The sequence below is a fragment of the Apteryx rowi genome, unplaced genomic scaffold (assembly GCF_003343035.1).
Source record: "Apteryx rowi isolate R43461 unplaced genomic scaffold, aptRow1 scaffold_6, whole genome shotgun sequence".
Lineage (NCBI taxonomy): Eukaryota > Metazoa > Chordata > Aves > Apterygiformes > Apterygidae > Apteryx > Apteryx rowi.
Genome location: NW_020450871.1, coordinates 7302816 through 7323266, shown reverse-complemented (window position 1 = coordinate 7323266; position 20451 = coordinate 7302816). Strand labels below are relative to the sequence as shown.

The following is a 20451-nucleotide window of genomic DNA, read 5'->3' as shown; positions in this document are numbered from 1 at the left end:
AGAGAGCTGTAATTCTCCACACAGCATAGCACCAACAGCAAGTAAACTCACAGTTCGGCATTCAATTAATTCACTCAGTCATGTTTATGGCCAGCTACGGGCTGGATCCTGTAAGCCCTAACCGGAAACAAAAGTCTTTGACCTCGGCAACGCACCCACACAAATAAGATTTAGTACAACTGAGCCTCCCATCAACTGGGGAGCCGAATTTTAAAGGTGCTGCAAATTATAACATTGTGCAGGTAGTCAGTGTTTTATTCCTAGGGAGTAAAGTTTCCAGGAATTACATTTCTTTAGGTTTATAAGGGAAGGCAACAAAATGCTAGTGTGGATATCAAACCAGTTTTCCAGTATATTACCTAAACTGTCAAAATGCATATCTAGAGTTATTTATCCCAAGTTGTAGCAGATTCACTTCATGCATCAAGTTTTTTAATCCATACTAAAAATAATAATAATAATAATAATAATTAAATAGTTCCAATGGTTTCAAGAATTTCATCAGCATCATTGCCCACTTACAGGCCTCTGGCCTATGCATTAAAGATTAAAATTATATAAAAATGAAGAGTGAATGTATTTGGCCTATTCCACAGAAATTCACAGTTTAACCATTAAACGAGCATATTTTCAGAGGCTCCAATATCGTTAAAGACTTCCCAGAAACATGTACAAAACCCCACTCCCACCCCAGATGCTCTGCCGTTAAGAAGTAAGGTCTGTCGTTGAGAGAGGTCCATAAAATCATCAGGCAATGCGAGGCGAGGCCTGACGCCCTCCGTCACCTGCAGCACTGCGAGAGCTGCACCTTGCCTTCAGCTCCTGGTTTAGAAGTTTAAAATTCAGACAGGCCTGGCTTGTACTTTGTAACTTGTAATTCACAAGTGAAATTAGACTAGAAATAAATGGCTCTTGGCTAGATAGATCACTTGGCTATGTGTACAAGCAACCCAACAGGCTGGAGCGGCCCCTGCCAGGCAGAGCAGCAGCACGAGGCTCTTCTCTAGCACTGAGGACAGGGGACTTCAGCCGTGGGGAACGGTACGTCCTTTCCCCAACGGGAAATAAGACTTTTATCTTCCCGTATATTCACCACCACTATCTTGGAAAAAACTGCAGTAGGCTCAATGTACTGAAATGGTTAAACCTTGATGCGTTATAAATTAATTTCCTTACTGCAATCCACACTCGGAGCACAAGGCAGATGCTTTCCTTAAAGGACTCCAGCCCTGATCCCCGGGAGCTGCCGCAGTTCAGTGCACAAACCAGCAGTAGCCGCTAGGCTGATCTTGTGCGCGTGCACATGCACTGAGTACGCGTTTGAGCGGTTAGTTTTCACATTTTGGACATTTTAAATTCTCTTCAGGAAGAAAAAAAAGAAAGTGATGAACAAAGCATTTAATAGCTGAACGAATGAGTAGTCTCAAATTTATAAATACAGTCTTCCTTTACTAACAAATCAGGTCGACATTTGCAACTTTTGCGAACAAAGCAGCCTCTGTTGGGGAAGATTTTTTCCCCCATAACAGCACCAGCAAAAGTCTCACCCTAAATTCAGTTGTACCAGCCTGAGCGCTTTGACCCGCTTTGCTCACCAAATGGGAACACGGCGCAGCGGCCAGACAGCGCTTGTGCTGCGGTAGCTGGGAAGGTTACAGCAGCAAGGACAAAGCTATGGTGTATTTACCTGTAAGGAACGAAGATGAGGGCTCCTCTCCTGCAAAGGACAAACTCACCTGCCTCTAAAACAACTGCATTTGTTTTCCACAGCTTAACACATCTCCTAACACAAGAGCTTGCAGGAGCAGCATGGATCAAACTCTCCTTTTGCCAGGTGAAAGAGATGCGATTTGAGGCTTGTGGGTTTGTTTCCAATAGTTTTAGATACCCACGTTTTGTTAGTGATTGATGATCTTGGACCCAAGCTATTGCATAGGCTGTGTACCAGCAAAGCCAATTACCAAGTTCAGACAGATGTTCCTATCGCCGCTAACCCTCCTGGGGCACAGCGGATTTGCAAAGCATGCCATCTCGGGTCTAATGACAAGCTCTATTTAAAATGTGTTTTCCTTTAGCTTTAAAACCTTTACATAGCACAAAAGCCATTAGATGCTATGGACGATTGTTCAGGTTTTTTTGTTTTGTTTTTTTAATTGAAGTCATTTTATGATCCTGAAATGCAGCTCTGAAAATAAAGATGTGTAATGGAAGCGTATCAAATTCGTTAGGCCAATGCTTAGCTTAATAGAAAGCCTTGGCAATCATCCCTTTTACCAAAAAGTGTAAAAAAGTTGACATACTAAAATTAAAAAAGGTAGCATCAATAACCAAAAAAGTTTCAACCAGTGTTAATAAAACTCCCTTTAAGTCACAACAGTTTCAACAGGCAAATAGTCCCAATACAGGCATTTTAAAATAATAAATTGACTCCTATCCAAATATTACCAAATCAGTCTAAAAATGACGCATCTACACTTTTGTCATTAAGAACACATTAAGAATTCACTTTATCATCAGATGCCAATATTGTTGCTCCAGAAAGTGTGGAGTATTAACTGCAATTTAGCAATTAAACATCGTTTTAAAAAAAATTGGTTTGTCAATATTAATGCAAAAGATAGATCCTTACATAGAAGTACTGTGCTTGCCAGACAAGTAAGATAATACTTTAGGTATAAATCAAACATATTAAAGCAGAGTTATACCACAGTTTTCCTTGAAGACTTAGGGTTTGTTTATTTGTTTATTCTGCTAATGTTTAGCAAACTTAAGAAGCAGAACCTTTGGTTCTTTTAATCAAGTAAAAATATTGTCATATAACCACAAAAATACAACTTCCAGAGAAAATGGAAGTCCATCAAGTCGCCCACTTTCAATAAAACTGAGGTAGTACTGCTCTTTTATTATATGATGTGTAAGAGATTTAGATACAAATCATCATCTACCACTCAGTTGACTGACAGGTACAGTAGTTTTATAAAACAACCCCAACATTTAGTTTGATACTCTGAAAAAAAGGAATGATTTGGACTCATTCACTAAAAGTTAGCTTAAAATGGGAATTAGCCATATTACAAAAAGCTGTTGCTTATGTTGTTTTTAGAGCCTTATTACCAGGGGATTAATGCATTTATAGTTAACAGTTAACACTGCTTTTCATCTTGGTATAAAACCTTAAAATTATTACAGCCTAAAATTTCAACAATGTAAACAGCACTACACACAGTACAGACCTGCCCTGACAGATGTAGTATGAAAAACTTAATCTGGCACTGTATAATTTAGCAATGTTAATTTAACCTAACTAAAAAGATCTACATTGTGCAAGAAATATCAGACTTACTTATACTAATCTGAAGTCTTAAAAAAAAAAAAAAAAAAAAGCTTAACTTGTAGCCAGGGTCAAATATTTCAGGGCAAGAGTAAAAGGAATAACCAAAATTAAGAAAGTGCCTAAAACATGATACAGCATTTTAGAGCCCTTTCAAATACAAGGCAGAAAAAGGTGTAAAGTAGAAAAATCTGGAGCCTCAGCAATTTCCAAAAACATCCAGAGTCTACATTTCATGAAGGGCAGCAGGCTGCTTTTGTCACTGCTGCTTAAATGCTGAAACGCTGTTAAGTCTGTTCTTCCGTACACAGCCCCTCTGTGTCTGAAGACGCAATAATACATTTGGTTTCCTCTTCCTTTTTCCTTCGTTCCATTTCCCACTCCACAAAGGTATCAAAGAGACTAGGCCAGGCCTCGTCTTCACTATAGTTGCTAAGGTCTGGTCCAATCACCTGAGTAAAATTTAGAAACATGTTCCACGTGTCCCGGGAGATTCCCTTGATTCCTGAGGGGTTCTCGATTAGGAAGTGTAACCACTGGTCCAAAATAGGGGGTTTGTTTTGGGTGAAGACTAACTTCCAAAGGGCAATGGCTATTTCCCGATGTAACGACCGCTGTCCTTCTTCAGAGTCCAGGCCAAACTGGAAGGTGAAACGATAGAGATCCTTGAACTTGTCTTCCTGCTTGGCTTCGTTTAAGAGGCTGGGGAACCTTGCACAAATGCCATCAATGCTGTCTGCATTTATTGCTTTGCAGCCTTCAAAAAACTCCTTCCTATTAAGCAAGAGAAGAGAAATTAGTGAGAACGCTTCTCACCAACCTCACACACTGAACAAAGTCCCATCTCCATTCAGATAGGCCGAATCAACAGAGAGGTACCAAGAGGTACCCCAGCAACGTGCTGCAATACACGGCACGCTCCCACCCCTCTGCCGGGGTCTGAAAACTCTCGGCAATGAGAGCTGCCAAGAGGACAGCCATTTCCAGTTTCTTATGAATTGGGGACCACAGTCAGAACCCACCCACCCTGTGCGGCTGGGGCATTACCAGCGTTTGAAAGATATTTCACTTTACGGCTTTCTGACTACTTGATATTACCATATCCAGTGCCTTTCATTAAAAGAAAAAAAAAAAAAGTAAGCGCACCACAGAAGTGCAAACACATCTGAAAACACTACATTTACTCCCTGAAGCCTCGTACATAAACCAGCTTGATCTGATACTGCCCGTGCCTAAATGCCCATGCTCTGGATGAACTGTTCTCAAGGAAAAGAATACTTCAGCTGTGGCTTTCCTTCAGTTTTTGGTTTCTCTTCCAAGACTGCAAAATAAAAAGGGTGCCAGCTGCGATGCCAGAGAAGGCACCTGCCGAAAGAGCGGATCAGAGCACGGCACCACGCAGCCAGGCTACAAGGCAGTATCTGAACAGAGTCAAAGCAGCAGTATATGAGGCCACAGGGGTAGATGGCTAGCTGTGATTTATCTAATGCTCATGAGCAAGCGCCACAGCATAGTAACCAGCCAATACCAAGGGAAACCACAGATTCTGACGTGGGACGGGGTGGAGGGAGGAACGGAGACAGCGCAGTGCTCCGGAGCACGGACAAGCGCATTGCTTGCGCACTGCTTTCTGTAATGGGAGAAGCCAAAGCAGCACTTAGCACTTGCTGGATCACGTCTTGAGACCAGCACCAGGGAACGTACCGTTAAACACTGGTAACCTCTCACCCGGGCATTTGCCATCTCTCCAAGAGAATCAAAATGGTGTTAGTAACACTCAGGCTGGTTGGGCAGAGTCGTAGACACTACTTGTCATTCCCTTACCACGTTAGCACGTCTCTGCTCCTTCCGCCCCTAGTAAATCCACATTTGCACTCCACCGAGTACTCTCTTCCATTTGACACGCACCCACATCCACGACACCTCCGAAGAGGCGGGAAAAGCTATCTGTGCTCAGTACGCGACAGAAGGTTTCAGGCTCAGAACACCCAAGTAATTTTAATAGTTATTAGCTGAGTTAAAATAGGCACCATTACTCAAACCAACCTAGATAGGGGGGAAAAAAAAATAAAATTCTCTCTCAGAAAGTGTAGGCAAGTCCCTGTAGGAAGCCTTTACTTGCTCTTACCTGGACAGTGATATACAATCAGGTTTGGGGGGGGCGTTGGCATTACTGGGTTTTTTGGTTCTCTTTTTGCTGGTAAATTTTAATCCTTCTGTTGTTTCTTGTAGCGTCAAGCATGTTTTATAAGCCTGCTGACTGAGCACCTTGTCCAGAAAGACAGACAGCGCTTTAAATGCCAATCACTGCCAACCAGCATGAAACAGCTACCACAGTGTCAAAAACCTTGGGTTTATTTCTCTATCTCTGATTTAACAAAATTATTCTTGAGATAAGTCACATTAAGTGTAACACTGGTTGGGCAGGAACTTGTCAGCCTGTTTTTTGTTTTTTGTTTTTTTTTAAACAGAATAACAGTTGACAGCAATTAGTAAGGAATTACACATATTACTTTAAAGCAGAAATTAATTTCAGTGTGCAACCTTGTTATCATCCAGACGATGCTGGATACAGCAAAACTAGTTTTGGCAAATCAAGAATAAACTAGTTTCTAGAGAATGTCACTACACTGTTCATCGTTAACAACAATGTCCAAAACATGCTTTCAATTCCAAAATCCACTGTGAGGGGAGGGAAAGAGGACAATACAAAGCTTTCCTTCTGCAGTGGTAGGAATTAATTTGGTCAAAAATGCAAGTGTTAGAAGAGATAAGTAAGTGAAGCTAACGAGGTTGTCTCTCCAACATACAGATGATAGGATATATTTAACATATGAAAATAATTACAAGTTCTACAAGAACTAACCTTGTAAATTTGCACATGGTAGCAGCCTGAAATTTCCAAGCCAAAACTAGCACTTTAAATTCAGTGGGATCAACACAGAGGTCATTGCAAAATCGTTCCATTCCTTCTTCCAGTATGGCATCTTCCCGTTCATCCTTATATCTCCTAAACAACTCCCCAATCCTTTGGAGCGAAGACTCTTCTGCACTGGAAACAGCGTCTTTCTTTGTATCCCCAGAAAACGTTGGAGGCTGACTAGACTCTACAGCAGCGTCCGTTTTCTTTGTCCCGTTGACAAGGATATCCCCTGAAGACTTCCCGCAAACCGAAGCATGGTCGTCTTTGTGGACTGCGCTTCTTTTACTGTGCGACTTGCTGCCAGACTCTCTGTCCCCGTTTTTGCTGCCGAGGGTGGAAGAAGGGTTCTTGCACTTCGTGACGCACTGGCCCATGATGTTGCAAGCCCAGCTTCAGAGCAGCCCCCTGGCAGTCGGACACCCTCTCGGCAGCTGTTCAACACATTTCACCATGCCATCAGCGGCAGTCAACTAACCTGAAAAACAGTTCAGAGTTAAATCGCTGCTCCTACACAAAGGATATTGTAAGTGTTAAATACAGAGTAACATTCACCAGTGAGTAAGAGACCAACTTCAGGATATTTCAGTTTTGCATACTGAAAAGGTGTAGTGTACAAAAAGTTGGCATATGCCATAAATTTCAGGCAATTTCAGGCTGTCTTACCTATAAATCAATGCAGCTCACTCAGTGGCTGCAATATACTAACGGGTCCTAATAAAGGAAATTCCTAAAATTCTTACTGTAACATAGGTTACAAAGAGGTTGATTCATGTACAGACTTCATCAAGACAGACTACTCCAACACAGGAATATTTTACAGGAAATAGTTCTGAAAAGTATATCCACATTTTATATATAGAATACAAAACACTGAAATAAAGCACTTTGGGGGAAAAAAAACTGACAGAGACTTATGGTTTAGAATTAAGACTGCACCTTTGGCAAACTGGCAAAAGCTTTTTTTTTTTTTTTTTAAGAATTTGAAATCTAGATTTTTGTTTTTAAAACACACACAGAGCATGTTTGCAGAAAGGAGGCAACACTCACTTTTCACGCAAGATGGTATTTAAGGAATTATTCCTTGTTTCAAGTGGGCTCCTGCCCTTCAGGTAAGGAGAGAGCCAAGGGGCAGGGGGCCTTTTTAATGAAACTTTCAGCCAGACACATGCAGATAGGAAGAAGCCATACTTCCAGTTCAGTTTCTTCAATCTAAATTAAAATGCCATAATGATTTCTTCATACTCTGTTTTTAGAAATCATAATGTTAAAGCCTTGCATATTTGGAGAAGATATTTTACTCACAGAAGAAGGATCTTAAGCTATTCCTATTAAAAACCAACCAAACTCTCTCACAGCACCCTATCAGCATGCGGCCATGCCCTAGAATAGGCCATTTCTTAGAAACATCAACTCCAAGAAAGCAATTGCTTATCATATTCCTCCTTCCTCCACTTATTTGCATCTCACCTCTGCTGTCTGTTAGGCAGCAGGCTCCACAGTAGAAATTGTGTTTACCTAGTCTTTTTATTATAGCTTTTGGGTTATTGCTTCCAGGATACAGAATTAAAGCAAGTAAGAAAAGAGGAATTAAAAATTAAATACAAAGAAAGAAAACAGATGTGATGACAGTTTTTGTGTATTCCTTCTTTGGTAAAGCCCTTCAGAAACTGAACTCCTATTTTAAGCTCTAAGCCAACTCTGAACAGCAGCACCGACAACAGATGAATTCTCCAGAAATTATGATTACAAACACGTATCTTCTCCCCAGCTCCTCCCAACTGTTATATCTATTTTGGCAAAACAGGGTATGTGCAGTTTCACAAGTAAATTTGGTTCCTTTTGCCAACACAGTTTACTACAGCGTGGAGCTAGTTTAATCAGCAGGAGACCTTTTCCCAGCACAACTGGCTTCCTCCCTACCACTTTTTAACACATATAAACTATACCTCCACCAAGAAGTTTCCTCACATAGCAACAAACCTTGTAAATGCTGATTAGTCCTGGAGATTCCTCTAAAAGAAAATCTTAAAACAGACTACATAACCCTTCATACTCTTTTTTTTAAATAAGCCTTCAAGTATGGACCTGCAGCTTAAGAAGATATTTCTCTTAGCACAGGTATAGTCTTTCACTCTTGACCACTTGTTTTATTGCCAGCAGCCAAGCCAACCCCACAGGTTGCGTGTGATGCACCAGTTCAAACTGAAGTCCCTCTGTGGAGGGGAGAGAACATGGAAAAAGGAAGAAGGGAGAAAGAGGAAAGGGGAGAGGAAAGGCCATGGAGGGTAGAATGCAAGAAGAAATATGCATTTTCCTAAACTATCAGCCCAGATATCTACAGAAACAAGGAATAAGACATTTAACAACTCATCAGTTAAAAAATCCAATTTGTATAACTTTTTTTAAAGAAGCAGAAGGAACAAACATCTGGTATGTGCTTTCAAACTGCTAAAAGAGGCACTTTGTAACATCATTTTTATGGGCAAGTAAAGTTCAATCTAATGTATTCAAAAATAACTTCTTAGCTGTCTGCTTTTTAAAGGATTCATTAAAAGACACATTTCCACATAAATAACCCATAAGGCAATTCCATGGGTCTTTGGTGCTTCCCAGCTCTTTGTGAATTGGAAGAGAACAGCCCAGCCCTGGTTCTGGTGCTGCCCTGCTGCTGAGGAACACTGTCTTCTCAAATCCACGCCACTTATTTCACCATTACACCAAAACAAATCAGATACGATTAGACACTGTAAATTACTGATTAGTGATTAACTGCCAGATACCAGCCTCTTTCCTTTTTTTCTTTAAATTCACCAGAATTCAGATGCTCTATTTACACATTAATACTTGTTCTTCCAGGAATGGCTTTTATCTATGGGCAGGTTAAGGAATAGCTGCTTATTAGCGAATGGTACTTTCCTCTGAAGTAGCTGGTGGCAGCCAAATCAGAAGCAGGATAATGGACAGAGATTATTAGTCTAATTCACTTTAGTAACGCCAATTTCAAGTTAAAAAACAACAACAACAACAAAGCAATTTACAAGACTAACTTACACACTCTATCCATGTATTTTCTTAACAGAAGTGATTCATGCTGTCACGCTTCCTAAGCAACTGCTTGTATTAACAACAAAAATACCCAGTATTCAGGTCTAAAATTTGACATCACCAGCACGACAAACAGATGGGTTTTATTGCCAGTTGCTGTCACGAGAAGACAGCATTACTTTACGTGGAAGAAAGGTCAGTCAGCATTATTAAACCACTATACATCAGGAAGCATCCTCATGGCTGCTTCTGAAAACCCGTGGGGAGTACACTGACATTAATCTATAGAGTGCAAGTTAACCAAGTCCCCACTAACGCACCCCTCCAAACAAGCAACTTTTCTATTCTCCAACCCACTTGCCTCGCAAAGGGCTGATTGCTGCTCCTGAACAGATACAGCCTGGGCTCTGCGAGCGTTGGTGCTCCCTGCAATAACAGAGCTTCTTTCTTCCTCTCTACTGAGGAGATAGTCAAAGAGTAATCCTACTTATTACAAACAAACACTACAAGATACTCAAGTGCAGTTGCTGTAATTTCTCACTTTTCTGATACACGAAACTTGATGCCATGTTCCAGATACTTTGAAGCGCTCTACCCCAAAAATAGCAAAACCAGCTTAAAAATGTCAGACTGCATCCGTTGGCAATTTGCGCATGTATCTCGTTTTGCAAGAGACAAGTCTTACAGCACTCCATGAGTTATCCTTTTAATAAAATGCTTTCACTGTGCCACATCCACTTACTAGTCACCTCCGCTTCCTATATGACTCAGGTTTCAAGCCACGAAAGCAACAAGTGCATAGGAAGGCGACAGAAACAAGTGGGAGAACTCAAGACTTTGTTAAGGTAGGATGGAGAAGGGTTTCAATTGCAGCATCAGGAGCTGCACTGAATTCAGTGTTCAATGAAGATAAAAAAGCACTTTCAGGAAAGCAAATAGAGGTACTCATTTCACTGCAGAGCAAAGCAAATGTCATGTCTAGGTCAGGCTGCTTATGCCCAAGTGAGCACAAGGACTTGCTAAGATATTTCTCCCAGCTGGATTAGGAACCTCAAGTATAAAGTTCTCATGTACCCAAAGGCAATCCTGCACTGGTGGCAAAGCACCAACTCCCAAAAGGACCAGGTCTCAAGAGCAAGCTTACTGGAACAATTTATAAACCTTGACAGTGAGACAGAAAAGGCAGCACTGACCATTAAGTTTTGCCATTTTACTAATAAAGAACAAAATTCAGGGCTAACGTTGGAATGCACTCAGCACTACGGGATACAGGACTCCCAAAGAAGTTTGATTACTCAGACAAGTATTGAGCAATAACCTACAGTAAATGTGAATCACCAAGATGCCCATGAGGCCGTCTTCCACATAACAGGAACTGCAAAGCACAGATGGACAATGATGCTCTCTATTTCTTACTAGAAGGGAATAAGCAACTGGAAACACAGGAAGTCTAGCGCTAGTGACTACAGCCAGTTAAATGAAAGCCACCCTTTAAGAACAAAGGATGTGTCGAACCATACCGCCCAAATGAAAAACTAGGAAAAAAGTTTGGAAAGATCTTGCTAATGGTTGTCTTCTTTTATAAGCTTTGTAAGACAATTAAGTCTTTTCTCCAATGATTTCAAGAGACCAAATCACACGTAACCCAAGGTGTGAAGGAACCAAAACAGTGAAGTGACTCAGCAGTGATTCTCTGTTGGACACAGCACACCATAACACAACTGACAACAGCACAACTGGACAGGGTGAGAGCTGGCAGGAGGAGAGAAGATGTAAAGGGGATATTTAAGTAACCCAGGCAAGCATTTTTGTTTAATGACTATAATGTTACTGTAGCAATAGAAACAGAATAACAAAACATAGTCAAGCATTATGCTGTTTATTAAAGTGTTGCATCAGAAGGTATTTACAAAGAGTTTCAAAGCATAGACAGTATCAGGAGAGAAGGGAAAAAAACATGTATACAAGAACACCGCAAAGTCAAGTTTAAGAAACCTCATTACAAAAGGGGACACAGCTCAGCCAACCATTAAATCCCTTCCCAAGTGGCAGTTCATCAGCTAAGGCGAAGACAACACTGCTAAAGATAAACTAAGCTTTCACCCAGTCTCAACTTTTTGCAAATAAACAGTCCATAGGGGAATTTCACTATGTATTTTTTATCTTTTTGTGGGCAGGGGGAATAACTTCTATAATAGCAGAGTGGGTGCCCCATCTTTTTCTCCCTCGGAACAGATACGCAAAGCTTTCCATTGGGGAGGCACAAGAGGGCTATGTGACTGTCAAATCAGAAGCAATCCCTGTTCTAAATTTATGCTTTGCCAGTGATCTTGTAAGCAAACATCTAATACTTACATATTTGCAGAGACGCAGAGAATCATTCCCCTAGCTTTTACAGCCTTCTTCAGGCTTTGGCTTTCTGGCTTCCACATGGAACACTGTAAAACAAAAGGACCACACAAATCTTTACATTTAGAAGAGACTACAAAAAAAAACATAAAATGCACTTAACTGCCTAGTAGTGACCATATGTATTTAATAAAACTCAGGAACTCTTTTATAGCCAAAACCCATTTGTTGAAAGAGCCATTTTATAAAACTATTTCACTTTTTGATCTATGAAGTACCATTAACACCACTAATGTGCATTATTATATAAAGCGTAGAGTATGTACTAAATATAACAGACTTAAGTTCAAACTTTTGTTAAAAGTAAACATACACTTCCATATACTTGTACAAGTTTCAGCAAGGAATGTTAATTCCTCACTTCATGCACTCAGGGCAAACCAGAGGACATACTGCCTTTGCCAGTCCACGAGTGCCAGAGAGTTGCTACCTAGCAATGCATAAATTGGGTCTAGAACGTAATTCTCTTTTCTCATTCTTGAGCACGTTCTTTTCCACATTTGTTTTCCCATGTTCAAGTTGATTTGGCACAACTTTTAACTTCCTCGCTCTGCAAATGTGACTAAGGAGGTCTGGAGAGAAGCTGATGGATGAGGGTGCATCCCGTCTGTGTAGCAAGAGCTGCAACTGCAGCACCTGGTCAACAGCTCTGCTAGTACCCAATCTAGAGAACAACTGGGAAAGCTCTGGCAAATCTCCTCTGCTCTACCATACTAACAGAAATACTAAAAAGTCCGATCTTTACAGCTCTGAGTACACCTAGGGAGCAGACAGGAGATGAAACGCTGCCTTTCTGCAGACTTACTTTTTAACATGAGAACTACTTTTTCTCATGGCATCAAGTGTGAGTGTTAGCTTGCGCTGTGCTTTCTTCAGCAGAAAGCAGGGAACGCATGTAGAAAGACAACCATGAAACAAATTCCTATTGCACATGCCAATCTCCACATAAGTTGAGTTTTCCCTGAACTTTGGAGCCCTTTATGTAGATTGTGCTGAGTGACCAAGAATAAATCCCAGTTCACATCAAGGCTGTTAAACAAACTCACTCAGGGAAACAGGCATCCAAAACACTTCAAGAACCCTAGAAACTGTGGAGTGGTATTTTTGCCCACAATACACTCACAGAGCAAAAACATTTCTCAGACATTTATCCTCCACGATGGATATTCCAAAAAGCCACTTCCCTATGGAGTTATACTCTCTGCTTCCAAACCTCACCTCCACACCAACACCCGTATCCTCTCCCTACAGCCGCACAGCTCTCTCAGAGCATGCCCCAACTGACAAGGCAACAACATGTGACACTGTTGAAGGCTGACTGGGAGCAGGAGCACCAACCGCCTTAACGCGGTACAGCCGCACACAAGTTCTTGCCTCTTGCAGTGGAAGTATGAGCTTGCTTTTCTTTCTATTTCATCCTAACTTCACATGAATTTAATGAATTTAACATCAATTTCTTGAGGCCACCTGCCATGAAAGAAGTCCTTTTACACGTAGGTTGAGGGCTGATGAAGAGACAAGAGGAGCTGCGTGCTGCACAGCCCTGTTTCCCCCAGAGCTAGCTCAAAGGGAGGAGAGGCAACATCTTAGACTCTATATTTTAAAAACTAATGTCATGGCAATAACCTGCAACCCAAGCACTTATTTGGAAGAAGCCTAGGAGCCACCTAATCTACATTTCCATTTGACTCCTGTACAAACTGGAAGCAAAGGCTTATTTTAAGTTCAAAAGAAGCTGAAAGCTGATGGAGTTGAGGTCTACCTAGCATGGGCCAAACATTTTCCAGGGTTGTGTGAAGCAGTTTCCATGCTGGCTGACCCGTAGATACATACGGTCTGGACCCAGGAGCCAGAAATATTACCACCTGCTAGAATTGTCAGATACAGTCCTTTCCCCGTTATTAGTTTTATTCTACTGTGTTGCACATTGACTGACACAGGCATCATGGCGCGGAGCCATCAAGTGCTAGACATTGAGAAATAATCCGGCTAGTTCTGGAACTGCTAGCAAACAAAAAAAGCTTTCACTTTTTTTAAATATAGTAGTAAGTCTAAACTTCTATGACAACACTCGATTACAGCATGTGGAATAAGGAGGTAGAATGAGTTACCAGTTAAAAAAAACAAGCTATTCAAGCCTGTATTTAAAGGTCATCATAGTTGCAGCAATGTGTTGCGACTGACTTTCCGCCCCCGCCACATTCATCTTGCATGATTTAGGTAAAGAAGCATCAACATTTTTGTGGCACGAGTTTTAATTCATCCGTAGGTCAAGCTTACGAGGACAGAGGCATCTGCATGACCACAGGGCGTCCCCCCTTGGCGGTGGCGAGCGGAGCGTTGCTACCGACACAGCTCAGAAACCAGCCCGGGTGGTTAGTTAGCAACCCCGCTCTGCAACCCATGGGGACAATAAGCAAGCGGGTGGAGCACACCCTCGAGACCATGGGGACCTTCGTTTTGCTCTCCTACCACTTTTTGCACCTGCGTCTTCCATCCCTCTGTGGCTTTGGCTCTCTCGAGCACGGGTGGGCAGAAGATTGCGTTACAGACACGCTGCAGAGCCAAAGCGGCTACAACCCTGAACGCTTGTTCGCAGCAGCTTCTCCAGGAGGAAGAGCTGATAATGTTCTCACAAAAGGCAGCTTTCTTTGCTTTTCTGCATGGAATCAGTGAAGAATTAGCCATATCGTTTCTCTCTTCAGCGGACAGAAATCAAGCATACAGAAGATTTTACTGTTATAGTGGTTTTATACTGCAGTACCAAAGCACTTCTAGCATGAATGAAGCTTGTATGAGCAAAACCATCACTTTTTGAGAATAGCTTATTGCACACCATACCCTGCAGTGAACCTGTCTCAGCAAAAGCATTCTGCCACAGTTACAATGGCTACATCACGGGCTGTCACCAGCACAGAAAACACCTCACCACGTCCCTAAAGGAGAACTGGGCTAGCAGAAGTCTATAATGCACATTTATGCAGAATTATTTAAGAGGAAGTCTAAAAGCAGGAAAAGTCTGCTGCAATTAGTTAAAAAGTGAATTGTAAGGCTTCCTGCAGTTCAAGAACCTTCCAGGGAACTAGAGCCAGGTTATGATTTTGGGAGAATGCAGAAGGGAACTTCTGTCAATCTGTTCCAAATCAGCTTAATAACCCATTTCTGATTAGCCTTGCTTTGAGTTTTGGAATCAAACCACAATACTGGGAACCCTGATCAAACTGGATAAAGTTTGCTCCTACAAAACACACTTGGTCTCCGAGTAGAAGCCAATTATATGGATGCATAAAAAGGGAGTGTTGGGGGGGGGAAAAAACACACTTAAGTCCCACTCCCTGATTAACTCTGCAGCCAGCTGTCCACGGACAGACCATGCAGAGTTTTGACTGTCCCTTGGCAGAAGGCTAAACACCAGTCAATGGGAGAACCAAGCTATTAGCAGCCAGACAACATTTATGCTGAAAGCCTGAATACTTTGCCTCCAATGAGATGCAGACTCCTTTGAGAAAGAGCATGTTGGAAAGGCCAAACTAGTTTAGAAGGGAAGAGAGGCTCAAGTATAAAATCTCTCAAAGCCAAATTACAGCAGATCTAGAACCTGCTTCACCGTGCCTGCAGTCCATAACGCTGGGCCAGTTCTCGGTGCCAAGAATCACAGCTGTCACCAAACGCCCAAAGCCACCCTAGAACGAGTCCTGGAAACAGGCAGGAATCTCTTGCTAAACAACCACATGCAGACACTGTGTGCTCTCGCTTCAAGTCCAGGGCTGTAACATCATGGGAGATTTTTCCATTCAAGACTCTGGACAGAGGAAACCTGCTTTCTGCATTCTTTAAGACCGCTCTGCTAAGAGTTGGAGCGTGACAATGTACTTCATGTTCAAACAGCAACAACTAGTCTTAAAAAACCCTCACTGAAATAGAGGTTTCAGATCTGCAGTTCAGTGTGTGCACTTAATTACAGAACAAAGTTTGCTTAAGAAAAAAATATGAATAATAATGTGAAAGATGATAGGGAAAGACAAAGAGTAAAGGCACTTTACTACTTTTGTTCACGGAAGGTACACTGTGCAAAGCAGTTTTTTCAGCAGGCACACATGCAACATTTCCCTTGAAACCCTCCCTTTCTTTTACATTCTCTAACCACACAGTACCTTACAGACTGGTCACTTTTCATTATCTTTTCCACTTCGCCCCATTAGAAAGTTATAAATCTTTTAATAGTATGTACTTCACCTTTTGGGGTGGGAGGGTGGGATGACTTGTTAGGATTACTGTACTTTTTAGAGAGCAAATCCAAGAAGAGTTTGATGAAAAACCATTGGTCCAGTTAGCTAAGTAGTATAATCTTAGAAGGGTGCCTCCATGTAATGTAAATAAGTTAGTGGACCAGTTCACACAGCAGCAGTACTTGTTCTGAGAAGCGGATTTAGGCTATGAGCAACACAGCAGGAAGAGGGAAAACCAAGGCAGTCAGATCATGTGGCCATTCAAGATGATGCCAGCAGTTTTCAGTGAAGATGGAACGAGAACCCCAACCAGACTCTATCCAATTTCCTAGCTAGTACATGCTTTAACAACATGAACAAGCTTTTTTTTTTTTTTTTTTTTTTTTTTTAAACTATACCTAACTCATCCCTGTCCTACCAGCTTTAAAAACCTCCATCTATTTAAAAACTATCAATCCTCCCTCTCTCCCCTCAGATCCTCCTCAAAGTCCACAGACCTCTCAAGGTCCAGCACTTTTGAAAAAGCAAATCATCACCTACTGATTTTTTTCCTCTAACATGCTGATGATCGTAAAAGAATAACACATCAGCATTTTTCCAGGTTTCATTAGAAAACTTTTGCACAGAATGATAGACATTTTAGCACTTCAGTATGTATTACGCATAGCCAAAGCAGCACATGCCAGGCAAAGAGCTACTCTGTGCTCAGATACACCTGGTTCACATCGCTGCAGCAGAGCTGCAGGTTATGGAACCAGCAGAAACCATGTTCCCAGGATATTTGATGCAGACGCATCGCACTGTAAGCAGCTGAAAGTTGCTGTACTACAAACATTTAATTTATAGAATTGACAAAGACAGAATAAGCTAATCTACAGAAAACTGCAACTATCCTGTAGCCAAACCAGAATAACTTTGAAAAAACACCTCAGTCTACACTCCACTCTGCAGTTAAAAAAAATGCTTACTTTTAAATAGAGTTAAGTGTTTGTGGATTTTCTTTTGCACTGAGTTTAGCTAGCAGACTTCACCCTGAAGTGGTTGAGGCACCTTCATACATTATGTTTGGCTAAATATAATTTAGGTAGACATCAAGTGACTCCCCTTACAATAAGATACATTTAAAACTGTAATGTAGTAAACGAGTAACTTTATATTTCTTAGTTTCCAATAATGAAGAAAGCTACACTTATCACACAAAAAAGAAAGTCCTCCTACCAGCTCTGGTTAGCAGTGTCCCATCTCCAGAACAGTTCAACAGCCATGAGAACCTCGGCCCACAGAGCAGTCCAACAGGCCCGCGAAGGTACGAGCCTACAGACGAGAGCCAGAGCACCTCCTAAGATCAGTTCTGGCAGCAGATGTTCACAAGGAGCTTACAGAAGCCCTGCTTGCCATCTTAGCAAGTGTAGCATCATTTACAGGCTGCTAGCCAAAAGAATCATTTATTTCATATAGTTGTGTGGGAACTTCACTAGCAGCTGACCATGCAAATATTGGAATAATATTTAAGTTATGTACATGGAACTGTTTTAAATGAAAGCCTTAAAGCAAGCTGAAATCTTGAAGTGTTTTAAGAGCATATGTTTGGATTTCTAAACTCTGCAGTTTTTAAAGCAGAAAATATACAAAACCACACCTGCAGAGACCTCGGTTCTCCCTACGGATTTGAGTCCTGCTTCCCCTGTTATAGCAAACAACAGTCTAACACCTTACGCTGCACAAACAGTACAGGCATATTTAGATGTTAACTAACTCAAGAGCTTCAAACAGAAGAGAATCTTTGAGTACCTGACCTCAGTTCTTCAGCTGTAACAGACTCTCAGCTCTCCTTCAGAAGTCTGGTGGGAACACGCATATTTTGTTAATAGACTTTTACTTATCTTTCGTTCCATTCAATAGCTTTTTGTTTCAGAAAACTGACATGCTGTGCAGGTATTCTATCCTGTGTTGCACACTAACTACAACCATAAACTCTAAACAGAGGTAACTGTGCTTGAAGCTGGCATATTTTTATGTCAGACCTTTCACATTTCTTGACCACCCATCACATTTAAATGCTGAATCAGAGTACTTGAGACTCTTTGTACAGACTCATTTGTAATGGAGATACCCAGAACCATGTTCTTGAACATTTCAGTTCTCGAGTCTATTGCTAAACACATGTGCTTCCCACAATCTTGGGTGGATGATTTTTATCCCTCCCTTTCAATTTTAAAGGGAAAGGATGAGACTGACAACATTAGATATTTCAAAGTGGCAAAAGGAAAAGTTGCATTAAATTACAAAAATCCAGAGCAAGAACTAAGAACTGCCACTTGTTTTTTTGCTATTGCTTGGATGCAAAAACCAAGATTTTGGTATTTTTCAGGACCACATAATCCTCACAGTCTAAAAATACTTATGTTCACTAGATAGGAAAAGTGAGATGAGAAGTAACGATGGCTGTCATACTGTCTTTGGTTGTCTGACTTTTGGGGTATAACAGAAACAGTGACTGAAGGTTGACTATAGCATCCTCACGTATTTATAAATAAATTTTGTCTCTTGTAAAACAGACAACCCAAAAGAAACAGCACTTACACACACAACAGAAGATTATCATAGCTCATTCTCTTTACTGGAATCCTATTTGATCATTTATATTTTTGTTAGTTTCCGTATAATATTCCTACTACCATAAAAGAGTTCTTTAACACCTATGATTAACTAATCTCTCAACCATAGATCTTCTAGTGGCAAAACACCACAATCAAATAACCATTTCCTAAAATCTGAATTCTCTGCTTCCTTCGAGATGCAAATCACTTGACCAGAGAGCTGCTCCGCTAGACACACAGATGAAATATAGGCATGCTGAGTCTAACTGCGTTCGTTCCCAGATCATCTTTTGGCCTTTGATTCCCTTTCGTTGCCTTATTTTCTCTGTTCTGATTAACACTGAGATGGAAATGAAAAAATATCACCAAGCTGTCGTACCAAAGCTTCCTGCAGTAGGGGGAATTTCTTTACGCTGACATAAAAAAAATACGGGGTACTTCTGTAAGGACAAATGTGAGCTCCCTTTTGGTTTGCCAGCTACCATCATCCCTCAGACTTGCTCGCCAAAAGGCAGTTACCAAGAGCTGAACAGTTCCAGAAAACCTTTTCGCTGAAGGGTGAAGTCAAGGTACAAGTGAACTACGTGAGCACATCTAGAACTCTTGGGTTTTCTGTTCCTCCTTTGGGAAGGCTTCAGCCAGAACTGTAATTATTTGACTCACACTATGAAGCAAAAAAAATAGACAGACAGATAGATACCTGACTGTTTCAAAAGATGCTTGAAACAACTTACTGTATAGAAGACACCAAGAGAACTAGCATAGACAATTTACTAGTGTCATATGTTTACAGGGGGTAAATTGCAGATGGCTCTTTACCAGAAGGCAACATTTGCTAATACAAGTCACCATGAAATTACCATTGTTTCAAGTCAAGTTACTATGTCATTACTGCTGAATAACTTAGAGTCAAGTATACAATTAATTCATGTCACCAATGCAGATAATCTGCAAACCACTGGAGCCATTTAATCTAGTGTTTTTAAAAGGAGGAAGGGGGAAGAGACAAAAGAAATTATTAGACTTCCAGTAACCAGAAGACAAAGCCTATCAGTCAGAGGCAAATAAAGGAAAGGAAGCCAGCAAGATAAGATGCAGACCCCTAGGGAGAAAAAGCTAGAGAGAAGGAGGCCAGTCTGGGAATGCTGATGGAGGCTGTTAAGGGGTTCCCTTTCATCTTCTTGTGCCTAGCAAGTCCCTCAAGTGTTTACAGACTGGTCTTTCATCCTGCAAGAATCCTGGCTAGCAATCTTCAGCTCTTTTCTTATTTTTAAGGATGAGGATGAAAGTAAGTTCTGTTTTTCTAACAAACCCCATACCTTCATTTTTACAGCCTCTTTTTACCCAGAGTAGAGAAGTATTTGTGGTATGTTCATTACTACAGACCTATGTGCCTAATGGAACAAGTACATTGTTTTTGCACTTCACAAGTTCTTACAAACAGCCCAACCCAAAGATGATTGGTTTTATAGTATTCTGCGGTTCTAAATTAATTGAATTGATAAATGCCTCACCAGCACCAATAAAGAAAACAGACTGCTACAATCTGGGAAAGTTCTGAACAGTACTAGAGGTACTCACAGTCCTGCAGGCTTGAAACTTCATCTGTTCATATCCAATCCACCTTCGAATCACTTTCTGCCACACGAAACCGCAAGTTTACTAGGTGTGAACATTTAGAACAGTCATATCTATCCCCCATTCCTCCACTTCCTTTTCATTCACTTTATATCCCCCTGCCCCAATATACATAGACATGACATACGGGATTTTTTTTCCTGTTCCTTACGTTGAACCAAAGGAAGCAGCAGCAGCAGAACCAAGCCTCTTTCTCATCCACACAGAAGTTTGTCAGAACAAGTCCTTTTTCTTAGAAGTCCATCAAATGGTCTGGCAGTCTTTTTCCCCTCAATA

General features: G+C 41.1%; 1 protein-coding gene across 3 annotated transcripts; it reads right to left on the bottom strand.

Moving 5' to 3' along the window:
- Positions 1-1383: 1383 nt before the first annotated feature.
- DCUN1D3 (defective in cullin neddylation 1 domain containing 3) lies at positions 1384-20210 on the bottom strand. 3 transcript variants are annotated; one of them, XM_026083322.1, is made up of 5 exons: positions 20119-20210; positions 11655-11737; positions 7302-7463; positions 6198-6729; positions 1384-4105 (listed from the first exon to the last, which is right to left on the bottom strand). In XM_026083322.1, exons 4-5 carry the CDS (start codon positions 6626-6628, stop codon positions 3619-3621), a joined length of 918 nt encoding a protein of 305 aa, XP_025939107.1. In that variant the 5' UTR covers positions 6629-6729; positions 7302-7463; positions 11655-11737; positions 20119-20210; the 3' UTR covers positions 1384-3618. The 3 variants fall into 3 exon arrangements, with proteins under 3 accessions (XP_025939107.1, XP_025939105.1, XP_025939106.1); XM_026083320.1 differs by lacking the exon at positions 7302-7463; XM_026083321.1 differs by lacking the exons at positions 7302-7463; positions 20119-20210 and adding an exon at positions 17156-17600.
- Between the last annotated feature and the right edge of the window lie 241 nt (positions 20211-20451).